Source organism: Notamacropus eugenii, chromosome 6 (assembly GCF_028372415.1).
Source record: "Notamacropus eugenii isolate mMacEug1 chromosome 6, mMacEug1.pri_v2, whole genome shotgun sequence".
In the NCBI taxonomy this organism is placed as follows: domain Eukaryota; kingdom Metazoa; phylum Chordata; class Mammalia; order Diprotodontia; family Macropodidae; genus Notamacropus; species Notamacropus eugenii.
Window position 1 is genome coordinate 308,820,681 of NC_092877.1, and position 13,132 is coordinate 308,833,812.

Here is a 13,132-nt window from a genome sequence, read left to right on the forward strand (position 1 = left end):
TCAGGCTAGTGTAGGTGAACACACATGAGTGGGCATATGTGATAAAAGGTAAAAAGCATATGGTAGCCATCACACTTCAAACCACCAAAGGATTCCTTTTGAGTCAGGAGAATAATTAAAGCGATTCACAGAAGTGGACACAAATGAACCCATACCACAAATCCAGAATGAGTCCTCTGCCTCCCCAAACGGCTTCTTCCTCTCTTAGAAATTCCAAAAGCACAAAGTGACATTTGTTTCATATTTTATTGAATTTCATTTATATTAAATTAAAAATATATTTCTGACAGATTCATGTAACAAAAAAGCAGAACAGTTTTCAAATTGTTCAGCTGGGATGATCAGAGTGGAATGAGGCAAAGCAGGTCACATTCTACAATTGCCTTTCACAAGTAAAGGTCTTACCCAAAATCCAAAAGATGGAACTTGAGAAAGAACTGAAATAGAGCCTAAATCACACAAATTAATGATATTGTTTCTCCCTCATTCTCAAACAACAATGGAAAAAAAGGAAAAGGGAAATCTGTTGTTTCTTTTTTTTGAGAAAAAAAAGAAAAGGGGGAAATTATACTAAAATATATAGCTAATATTAAAAAGTTAGTATGTGTTAAGTGCATAATCCTTCATAGCTGAAATAGAAAAAAAAATGTTAAAAGAACATTACACCACACACAATTGGCATATCCTATTGTGTAAGCAAATGCAGAAATTGAACACGCCACAATAGTGCTAAACACGGAATCACATAGAATGTCAAAATGATACCTCCCAACCAAAAAGAAAAAAAATCACAAGCCAATTACTTATATACAAATCAACCCTAAAGACAATTATGTTCCAATTAAAGATGTCCACAAAAGAAAATAAAAGCAACATTACCCTTATTTACAAATGCAACTAGCCATGTCTTTAACAAGCTATAAAAATACTATTCACATTTTCAAAGTAACATACAGTAGTATTTTTTTGTTTATTTCAAAAAAAAGGCAGCTAACTTTGAATGTAGGGCTTTAATTGAAATATGGATTTCTTACCCAAAAAGGTACTGTTGCTACATCTCTGTTCCTTGAAGATACTTCACAAGAGTGAGGACTTATTTTATGTTGACAAGTTCAGAACATTAGAAAACGAATACACATGGATAGGATAACCTCAGCCTCTGCCTTTTACGTAATGTCTCACCTTTACTACTTAAATGGATCTCACTATAAAGGCTTTGAGTAGAGGATGGGGGTGGATATAAGGAAGAAAAGACTAACTTGATATTTTCTTTGTGCTATGGATTGGCCTTCAGGCTGATATCATTCTCTTTTGTTTGGAGTCAAGGTAAGGGATAGGGATCTAATCCTACCAAAATGTTTTGAAGGATGTAACTGTAACATGCAAAAAACACTGGGCAACCAGTACACACAGCATGGAGATGTGGACACCCCAGCCTTTGGTGGGTGCACATTCAAAGTTAGCTGCCTACACACAGCTGCTCAGTATAATAATCGACCCATTTAACAGCAGTACCAGTTTATGCTACATATTTCATAGTACCTTACTTTAAAAGAACAGCTTACATATCTACACTTAGAAAATAATGTTCCCAATTGGGTACTGTGGTTATCCCAAAAGGTGTCAGTCAGTCAGTCTTCAGAGTGCTATGGTTTGGGTAGTGTTTTCTCACTCCCTTCTTCAAGCCCCTGAGAGATCAGAAAGCTACAGGGCAAGTGAATCTCCCTTTAGCAATAAAGGGAGTATATGCAAACCCTATTCATTGAAAACGTTGCAAATCAAAGTTGAAAACTGTGTTTATATCATAGGAAACATAAAAAAAAGAATTCTAAGTTAGGAAGAAATATCTGTGCATTAGAAATGGAAATAAGAGTCATGACAAAATGGTTTGAGACATGTTAGACTGTTGCTTCCAGGTACAAAAGTAGGTTTCCCTGTTTTGTTCCCCTTTTTAGAATGACTACAGAAAAGAAAGCAACCCCTTTTGATTATTGGGATAAGGCGCACCCGAGCATTAAAAGAGAAACTGCCCTTGAAGGAACAAAGGTAGGGAAAAAATGATGTCCTATCACAGTTCTGATTGAATTTTGATCGTATAGCATGATGGCAAAAGAACTAGAAACTAGCCTTTGAATGCTGAACACCCCTCATTTTTCTCTTCAAAAGACATGTTATTCCATTAGACCTTGTTTTGAAAGATGTTAAATATGATAGCACTTGAAAATTTGAGGCCTGGAAGAATAAAAAATAATACTGAAAAGGAAAGATTGGAAAACGAAGTCTAATTATTGGTTAAAAAAAAAAAAAAAAAAAAAGACAAAAAACCCAAACCCTCAAACCTCCAATTATCTTTGTTTAATGGGAAATCTAAATCTTAAACTGTTGTGTGTGTGTTTATAAGGGTTGCAAGATTCATTGAAGACCAGCCTCTCACCCAACATTACTATGCAGAAGACATGGTACACGAATCTATCCTTTTGGAAAACCTTACCTGTAGTAGATACACAGAATAACTTTGTGAGACTTCTGGTGAAATGCTAAAAACAAGCCAACCAAACAGCAACAAAAACCCAACAACTAACAGAATCCCTAAACCACACCCAAAGTTCTTGGCTACATAACGCAGCATTCATTCTTATGTTTGTGGGGAAAGCTTAGATCAGTATTTCACAAAGTGAGGTACAGGACCTTAAGGGCCCACTATGGCTTATAAGGGATCAATCATCAGGGCTCAAGGATGGCATCCAGAAAGGAATCACAAAGTAGGTTGGTGAGAAAGGGAGCAGAAAATGGACAGAGGTTCCAAGAGGAAAGGGCATATGTTTTGCTCTGAGTCACAGGTTGGTATAAAGAAAGGACTTATGAGAATAAAAATATACATCAGCTCCACTAACTCTGGCTATCATTAAAAGGTGGGATTTTTTTTGTTTGTTTTTGTTTTTAATGAAAAAGGAGCTTTAAAACTAGAGAGCAAATGATTCCTTAGTAGAAATAATTTCTGTGATCTTTAGTAAGTTGATCATTTACTTGCCAAGTTAATTTTAGCAAAGTGAATTCCAGAGTAAGCCTATGGAGGTAAAACTGACTTTTCCCTATAAAACAGAGGCTTAGAGTCTATTTCAGCTTGTGACTTTGGGAAAATTTTGTTCCACCCAAAATAAAACTATTGGCCAGGGACAAGGAGTGGCATTTGTGTATGTATGTATGTATGTATGTATGTATGTATGTATGTATGTATGTATGTATGTGAGAGGAGGATGCACTATATTTATCAATGCTCTATAAAAATAAATGAGGCTGTCTGCAGCTTCTACAATTTTATGAAATATTTTCTTTTAATTAAAAGACATACAACATCCGGCAGTGTTAACAATTTCTCATAGAAACAGGAGGGTTTCTGGCCTGAGAGACTACACACAGCAGACGTCAGGTTTGTTACTGTAGGGGAGTAGGCTTACTGAGGTATCTCTGGGGCTGATCAACTTGAATTTATTGTTAATCTGATAGGAAAGAGCTGGCCCCATTGTAATATTATTCATACTAAGGACTTGGTTTCTTTGCCATTCATCTGTTTAAAATTATGCTTTCAGTTAATCAACATCTGTCCACTGTCATTTCTGCCTGAACAACTGGCTCAACAGCCTCCTCATGTAGCTTTCCCATGGGTGCTGGGTTCTTCTTCAATTGGACGTACATCAGTGTCCATGTATACTCAGAGAGGTTTCATCAGTGGCTTTCCCTTTCAGAAAAATGAACAATGTGATATTTCTGATAATGATAACCATGAATTATCAATCCATTATCTGGTGGCCAAGTCAATTGAAATGCAGAGATATATCTATTATATATCACTATTCTGTTTCTTTTTATTTTTGAGGAGAGAGTACAATCACCCTCTGTTTTCATTCATATACACACACACATATATGAAATACTAGGCCTTAGGAAGAAGAACCAAAGGGAATGGGAGAGTGAAATTTTGTTTAAATTAACATATTCCACACCCTACATACACACATACCTTCTCCATCCCCCAACATGCCAGAAGAGAGACTTTTTATTGTAATTGACTCTTGGTTAGTGATGAAATGTTAGTTTTATTTGAGATGATGATATATTCTCTTCCCTAACCCCCTAACTGGTTTGATGTGATATTAAATGAAAAAGATGAAGAAAGGTCTAAAGGGAGGTTTCTAAAGAAAGTCTGAAACTTTTTTCAACGTTTGAAGGTAGCTTTTAGTATGCCACCCTAAAAAAGAACACACACAAAAAACCAAAACCTTCCATAAGACAAGTTATCAATGGTTACTCTTTGAGTAACTCAGTGCTCTATCCAGAAAGCAAGGATACTGATGGCAGTTGTTTGTGTTCAGTCAACCCTGAATTTCTCCTTCTGAACTTCACTTTGTCATCAAGTATTCTGTAGTGAATTCTTTCATTTGGTTTGCTTGTCCAGTGCTTGCAGAAAATGTTTTCTCCTTCCAGTGCCAGAACAGGCCTGTCCATGAGCTTTTATGACCATTTCTTCTAATGCCTTACAACTGAATAAAATAGTTTAATGAGCAACAATTACCACTGAATAAATAATTCAAGTTTTGAAAGAAGAGTTAAATAGCTCTAGAGAAAACTTGTATTTACATCTTTTCCCATAGGGCTTTAGGAAAAAAAAATTCATTCTTGACCTTCCAGAAAACAAATAGATGATCCAGCTTCATTTAGCAGCAGGACCCTGAGGTCTTTTTTCCTGGGCTTATTCTAACAATAGAGAGGTAGCCTCACACCTCTCTCACTGTCCTTCCTTAAGATATTAAAAAAATAAGTGGGTCCTATGAGTTCTATGTTATGCTTTGCAGTCTATCTGTGCTATGGTTGATGCTGAGTCCTCTTGCGTTTACATCAAATGAAATGAAACACTAAACTTTTGACTTTCATTTTTAAATGACTAATTTCCATTCAACATTATTTACTGTTTTAAAGAAATTTACTGGGGAAACAGCTCACCTTTTGACCTGACACATAACCACAAGTATGCCATTGGGAAGTTCAGGAAAGAGTTGTCTCCAAGGGGAAAACACACCTGTGTGCATGCACACATATCTCTTTGATATGCTTCTGCAGGCGCTAAGGACTAACTCAGTTTAGGGGCAGTGAGCTTCTCTATTCCTTGCTACCTAAAAGCTTCTTAGCCATGTTAATAACCACTTATCTTCAAAGCTTTTCATAGCTGGAAATGTGTTTTCCCAAGGGAGATTTATCTATAAACAAAATTTGTAGATTTGAAAAGTTCACTCACTTGGAATTTACTTTCAGATATCACAGATTTACCCAAGAGAATCTGAAAGCTCCCATTAGTAAAATCATCCTCTGGAATCTAATCCCCTGGAGATCATTGTAGATCCCAACTGCAGGTTGTTTATTTCTGTTTTGTTTTGTTTTTTTTTAATTTGGCAGTGCTAGCCAAAAGCCACCATCTTGGAAACCAATGAAATATTTTCAGTCTCTTAGCATATCACATCCAGATACATTTCTTAGAAAATAACATAAATATTGCTGAAATAATTAAGGAAGAATACTCAGGTAGAGTGATTTGGTTCAATTTGGACTATATAGCATACTAATGATTCATCTTTTGCTTGAAGCTTATCTGTGCCATTAGGGTCAGATCTGTTTAGTGGGACAGTAGGATTGAGACACTCTTTATTTCCCAGCAACCACTTACCTATCATACCTCAATAGAGAACCCTCATTTACTGCCCACAAAGTAACCATTTTCTTTACCATTTTTTCATGATACCTAAGTACTGTTGTCGTAGATACTATGTAAATACGATTCAACTTTTTTTTAAAAAAAAAAAAGAGGGAAATAAGGAAAATGTTGGCATTACTGACTACCTGGAGACAGCTATATTGTGAAGACTCTGTTTAAGATATCCATTCAGATGAATGAATGACCTGAAGGTTGCTAATATGTCCCCAATAAACCCTGAATTATTAAGGATTCTTTCATTTTACTCCTTTCCTCCAGGAAGCCACTCTTGTTACAGGTGCTCTTCTGAAAGGACTTCTATTCCTCCCTTGATGCTGTGTCTCTGTTTTCATGGCTTGCAAAGACTCCTGACTGTTCTCCTTCTGGGGTTTATGGCTAGAGTCCCCTAATTACTACAGCTGATTTTTCGGTGACAAAGTTATAACACTAGCTCTGACTCCTCTTGAGTCTGTCTGTTCAGGCTGTCCAATTTACGTCAGGTTTCCTTATCCCTCTAGTCTAGCTCATAATGTGATGATAGCATTTAATATAATTGGCAGCAGCATCTTAATTACCCATGCTCTCTGAATGAATCACAAGATACTCTTTCCAAATTACAGAGAACAAAAAAAAAAACAAAAAACAAAAACAGTCTCTCTTAACAGTCGCTGAACAATAAGAGTCCAATAAGATACGTACAAATAAAGGAACTCAATGGCCGCTCCAAGGCAATTTACTCATATGAACTATGAAAAATGGCCTTTACTCTGGGGTTTCCCCAAACCCCCTCTAAAAGGTCAGTGATAGTTTTCAATGAAATTGTTCAGGTTTTAGATTTGAATGTATCTCTAAATCTGTTTATCTTAGGTAGAATTTTTTTCTTTGTACTCACACCCCAAAGAAGAACATTTCTAGTGCATCTGAAGCTCTTATTCCAGCCACAAGGCCCGTCACCATCTCACATCTAGTTAATGTTAAAATTCACAATGATACAATGGAAAAGTTTTCCAAGTCAGAGGTACCATAATGGTTAAATAAAACTGTACTCATTACGCAAAAGTAAAAAACAAACAAACAAAAAAAAGATCAGTATGTCAGAAAATAAAATCTAAGCTTTGAAAAAATCATGATCATTTATACTTTTTTCTAATCCCAACTCCTCTGAGCCATGCATGTCTGTATTTTTTTAAACCTTCTAAATACTACACCACCTTATGTGCTAGAGTAAACATCTACTTCCACAACTATAGTCCTAATACTAGACACTCCATGGACTTCAGCTCAGGTCTTGCCTAGGTCAATTTCCTTCATATGGAGCATGAGGACTGGGTGGTCTTTCTCCATAACATTCTTGTGATGTCACAAGTAGACCATGTGCTTGGCCCTCCCACAATCCCTGGATATTGTTCCAAAGATGTAATTTACTTGGTTTGAAATTTCCACAGTCTTTCTTCATCATTCCTCTTTTAAAAAAAACATATTTAAATAATTTGAGTTTGCTGGTCACTTCCATATTGCTTCTTTCAAAATCCAGAAGAGTTCAGAATAAGAACAAATAAAATTGTACCTTAAGTGCAAACTACATTCCTGAGCATTTTTGCCAGGTATGTAAGCTCACCCAATCCAGTGTTTTTCTTCCAGTTTAAAAGATTGATCAGTGGGCCACCCCCTGAATATATCAGCAGTTTTTATAAACCACATGGAACTGTCTCTTGGTTTCTCTCTTAGACCTAGCGTTGCCTACTGTCTTTTGACTGTTATCAATAATGAACTGGAGGAAGCAGTGAAAGTTTGAGAGATGTACTTTGTGTATGTGGGTCTCACGTTTATTATAATTAAATCATGAAAGTGAAATTTTGGTTGTATAAATCTTATGTCTTGGCTTCCTTTTTAAACTCAAAAAATTGCACATTTGAGGTTTTGTCATTTTTGCTGTTCTAAGAGGAATTCTTATTTAAAATATTTGGTTAAATTATTTCAACACATAAAAATGTTAATGGCATGTACTGAAGCCTCAATGTAAAATTTTTTTGCAATTAGAAAAAAAAAGACCAGAAATCAGAAGAGGGGCTAAGATGAAGGGACTGGCCAAAGACAAGAAATCACATAATTATTTCTTACACCTTTGATGGAGACTCAAATAGTTATGAAAGCCAAGTTAGTCATTTTCAGTTGCCAGGATAGAAATTGTTACAGAAATTGGATTCTCAATCTCAATTATTATACTATCATATGTGATATAAAAAATTGTCCTTTTCCTAATGGAAACTATATTATGATTTCCAGGAATGCTGAATATGCACTCATCAGTTCCTGCTGATGGAAACAGACACCATGTGACTTTCTCTATAGCATCTGAGTTTTAAAAATCAAGAACTATTTTGACAGCAGGCAACAACACCAAGTGACATTTACTGGTCCTTCCCTGGCTGTTCTGTCCTCTTGACCTCCCCATGTGGATAAACCAAAAACAGGGTGGTCCCTCCTGTCTTTCTCTTTCTTTCCTTCAAACTAGAATAGCACAGGATTTTTCATTCCCTCAGTGCATCCTTAACAGCTTCTGTTCATATATGTTGAAAAGACTGGCCTGGAAAGTAGAGGAAGCCCACAAGAGAAAAAGAAGGGGAACCAAAGAGGGGTAGGGCATGGACACTGGAGAGGGAATGTCTCTCCACTTCTGGAACACTAATAGGCCTACACCACCGTGTTTCGGTGTCTGTAGGGTGGAGGAGGCAGCACAGTGCCTGGCTTCAGGGAGAACTCAGAGAGGTATTCAGGGTTCTCTGCCACAATAGGCCGGATCCGTCCATTCTGTTTGTAAAAATATTTTGTGCTGTATTCCTGCAGGTAGTCTGGGTGTTGAAGGGTGCTCCGAGGAGGAAGGCTGTGGTTCCAGTAATCAGGGTTGTCAAAAGCTTTCTTGGCTTTCTCTGGCCCAGGCAGTCCATTTTTTTTCAGGTACTCTGCATTTCCCAAGGTGTTGGCAAAGGTATTGAGGTACAGTGGCTCATTCACATACTCATCCTCTGCTTTCTGTGGCCCATTGGAAGCATTATGATATTCAGGGTTATCCAAGGCTTGAAGGTCACCATTCTTTCGCCGAGAAACAAAAGGATTCTCTTCCACGGGGTTCAGGTAATCTGAAACAGATAAAAAGTCATACATAGTCAACCTCTATTTCCTGTGTAATACTTCTATTATATAAAGGTTACTATGAAATGCATTTTAATTACATTTGGTTTCTTTCTCTTGGGAACTCAAAGTTATTGGCTTTGTTTGCATGAATTCATGCAATAACTACTTTACAGATTATTGTCACCATGGCAACAGGAGGAATGGGGAGGGTAAATAGTGAAGAAATGATAGGTCCACAGCAGGGCCAAGATTAGCATTAAGTCCTCCTCACTCTGAGGGTCCTACTCCTTCCTACTAACTATGCTTTCCACTACATTCCTCAAGAACTAAATCTTTCCTCTTAATTCTGGTCCATTTTCTCAATGTCCCATTGTCCAAATTGGTGTAAACTTGCTGGGTGAACAGAAGCCTATCTGGGAATGCTGAGTGATGTCACAGTGTAGACAAATAGGAATTCAACTAAAAACTGGCAGGGAAATCAGAGTAGCTATGACTTAGCTTCCATTCCAAGAAAAGGATTTACAAACAAGTGATGACTGATTCAAACAGAGCCAAAAGATGTGCCTGCTCTCTAACTGTGTATTTGTTGTTCAGTCACATCTGACTCTCCTTGACTTCATGTTGGGGTTTTCTTGGCAAAGATATTGGAGTGGATGGTCATTTCCATCCTACAGATGAGGAAACTGAAGGGTCACACAGCTAGTAAGTGTTTGAGGACAGATATGAATTCATGAAGATGTCTTCTTAACTCCAACCCAGCACTCTATCCATTGCACTACCTAGCTACCCACATAACTACGTACTGGTTGTGACAGCTTGGTAGTAGCAGCCACTTGTTATTTTATATTTTTATGTGATTCATTTGAAGAGAATACGGAAAGAAAGAAAATTTGCCATACACTTTTAGCAGCATATTGGATATTCGTTAACAAAAGAATTGACTAAGCTTTCAAAAAAATCATATTTTTTCTTTCCCACACAGAATATTTAGGAGGTGGACACATGGAAATATTAAATCCTTCATTTGATAGTTTAATTTGTTTATCCATAATATAGGACCTAAAAAAATCAAAGTGGGGCTCTTGAAAGGCACTCAGATTTTAATCTCTGTGGTATCTCACTTTTAAATTCCAGACCCAAATTTAAGAATACTTCACAGAACCAATCTACACCAAATGTCCACAAGGCAAAGAAAATAGATCCCAAGTTGAAAACTTATTTCAAAGCAAATAAGATATTTAGTGCTAAGACTCCTTTATAATTTGGAAACATGATATATTTTATTACAGCTAAGATAGGTCCCAAGTTGTTTATTTTTTTGGGGGGAAGATGGATTAATAATAGAGTAGCTTGAGGACATTCTGGGTTCCCTTATTGTTTGGGGGTAATTTTAGAAGTGGGCTTGGAATAGCCTCTGTCCATTTAGCCACAAGCATCATATTCAAGCAAGAGTATATTAGTCTATTTTCATATACTGTTCTCGACCTTGAAAAGCTTTAGACTACCTTTGAAAAAAGTGATTTATATTTCTGTTGACTACGTTATATTTTCATGATTAAATCTTAATGAAGAGAAAGACAAACTTAATTCAGTTGAGACTATATTATTCTCTTGTTTTTAAGAGGCTTTGTATCCTCTTAAAACTTTGAATTTTATTATTTAGCTCAAGATGTTTGACTCTTCTATAACTTTCAACTTTGATGATATTATAGGTGTTTGTGCATATATTTACATATATACATATGTGTGCATATTTACATACATAAACATATATGCATTATGTTTCACACAGGGACAAAGTATTGAACTTGGAGTCAGAGGGCTTGAGTTCAAATTCCCTTGGTTCTTAACCTCTAAAGGCCTCAGTTTCCTCACCTGTATAATGAATGGCTTAGACTAGATTGGACTCTGAGATACCTTCTAGTTCTGGATCGATATTTCTAAGATTCTGTGTAGAAAGTGAGAAATCCTTGAAAAAGGCCATCCAGTTAAAGCTGACTAAGGGAGCCCAAAGTGTCAGAATTTAGCAGCAACTGATCAAATCTTGCCATCTTCAAAAAAGGAAAGACTTGATACAAAAAACATTTCAAAAGTCTTGATTAGCCTCCCCACTACAAACTATTGCTGTGGCATAAAAGAAAAATGTTGTCCATTCTTTTAAGGATTGTGGAGGTGGATTTCCTTAGGATAGAATTTAGAATATCAATTTTTAAAATGAATTTTAAGCACTTACATTTCTCATACTTATATACTCAAGCATGAAAGGTTCAGTTACCCTTTGTTTCTTTTCTGTTCTCAGCTGGACCTCTGATTTCCTTGCTATTGGGGCTCATAGTTGAGGATCTTTCTCTTCTCATCCAGATCAATACCTCCTCTGAAATTTCTAGCAGCAAAGAGTTTTGTGGAACTCTAAAGATTTAGTGATTTATATAAATCCCTTTCTATTTTTACTAAATGTCTACAATTTCAAACTAATACTTTCATTACAGTGACGAGTGCTCTTCTACATTGCCAATCAAAGGCATATTGTCCAAATCCTTGTCAACTGCCAAACCAGATATTAGTTTTGAGTACTATCCAATTTATGTCTCACAATGCTTTTCCAGGATAAAGACTATCCTATTCAATGATTCTGTCCACTACTCATCAGGTGTCATGTATGATTAATTATGATATTATTATAGTGATATCATTTTGGTCCTCTTGGAGAATGAAGGATAACAACCACCATGATTAAGAATGAAATCAATATAACTAAGATTTCTCTGTCCCAAAGATTCCAACTATATATACCTTGTTTGGGTTTGTCACGCATTGGAGTCATATACCCATCTTCATCCATTTCTCCTCTTGGGCTCCTTTCTGCAGCAAATACGGTGGGGTCAGCACTATATCTTTGGGTGCTGCTATCCTCCTGGACAAGAGGTGCCACTTGTTTGCGCAGAGTGCCGTTACAACATGTGTCATCAAAAATCTCCGCTGTGGCCCCTTGGACAACAGGGGCTTCAGGGATTATACAGCTGGTGGCCCTGTATGGCAGAGATACTCCTTGTTCTGTAGCAAAGCCCCCATCTCTATACACAAATTGGTTCTGTGGAAAGGAAAAAAAGCATTTTGAGAGGAGGTGATGATAGGACAGCAGAAACACCAAGAGACTTAGTAAGATCATAAAGGCCTATCACAGCTCTTCTTTCAAAAAAAAATTGCTTTTTTTTCTTAAATGAGATATAGACTAAAAACACCTGAAATATAATTTTCCTGAAGAGATGAATTCTTTATAAAATACCTGGTAATGACAGATTATTCATTTTGCTTTTTCAATACAACTTAAGCCTGACCTGGCAATAAGCAACCACATTACATGTACTTCTCCCACAATAGCTTATTTGTGGCATGAAGTTAGAATCTTTTCAGAATTGAAAATGGAATTGTCAGTGCCTATAGACAATTGTCATTACAAACAGAAGGATGCTGATGTGCTTCAAAGTTGGAGTTTCCCTGTTCATTGCGTTTCCCTGAGGCTGTAATGACTTTCAATCTCTAGTACTATACTAGAAGGCTATAATCAGATTATTACTTTCCAGAACATGGCAGGAAAATCTGGAGCTAAAAGTAGCCTCTTACTTCAAGAGCATAATTTATGAGCTCAAATTAATTCTCTGAATAAAAATAGAAAGCTATTGTTGGTATCTAATATTCTTCAATTTTATGTTTTCTTCTAAGCTCCAGTCTGGGATAAAAAGCACCTGTTGATATGTCCAGATAATGGACTATAGCATCTTACTCACTGTTGGCGAGGGGAGGGATGAAAGGATTGGGAGGGAGACTGGGAATATTATGGAAGAGAAGGGGAAAGTAGACATGATATGTTCAAAAGACCAAAAGGCCTAAAAGATGAAGGTTGTTTGTGAAATACTTACTCCTGACATGGGGGTGTAGGCAGGAGGAGGGCTGTGTCCAAATTCACTCTAATAGGAAAGAAAAATGGAATGACGGATATAATAAGAGGTCACATGAATGGAAAACAAAAGCCACATGAATTGTATGAACCAATGGGGAACTCATGCACAACAGTGAAGTTTGCACAACTGGTGAAATCACATCCTACTCTAGCTACAAGATGCTTCTTTCCAGAAAACAAAAATTCCAAATAGAAATTCAATGCATCAAAGATGAAAAGTCTAATCACAATTTTTCTAATAGTTTGGAAGGGAATATAAAGGAACACAGAAGATATAATTTCAAATCTTG

The 13,132-nt window shown here is 36.6% G+C and overlaps 1 protein-coding gene across 1 annotated transcript in view; it reads right to left on the reverse strand.

Moving 5' to 3' along the window:
- Positions 1 to 227: 227 nt before the first annotated feature.
- ERBB4 (erb-b2 receptor tyrosine kinase 4) overlaps positions 228 to 13,132 on the reverse strand; it is a 1,360,303-nt gene continuing 1,347,398 nt past the window's right edge. Inside the window, exons 26-28 of the mRNA XM_072617476.1 lie at positions 12,802 to 12,849; positions 11,675 to 11,972; positions 228 to 8,886 (exon numbers count right to left, since the gene is read on the reverse strand). Coding sequence (XP_072473577.1) covers positions 8,441 to 8,886; positions 11,675 to 11,972; positions 12,802 to 12,849 — 792 coding nt within the window. The 3' untranslated portion in view covers positions 228 to 8,440. The remainder of the gene's footprint in view (positions 8,887 to 11,674; positions 11,973 to 12,801; positions 12,850 to 13,132) is intronic.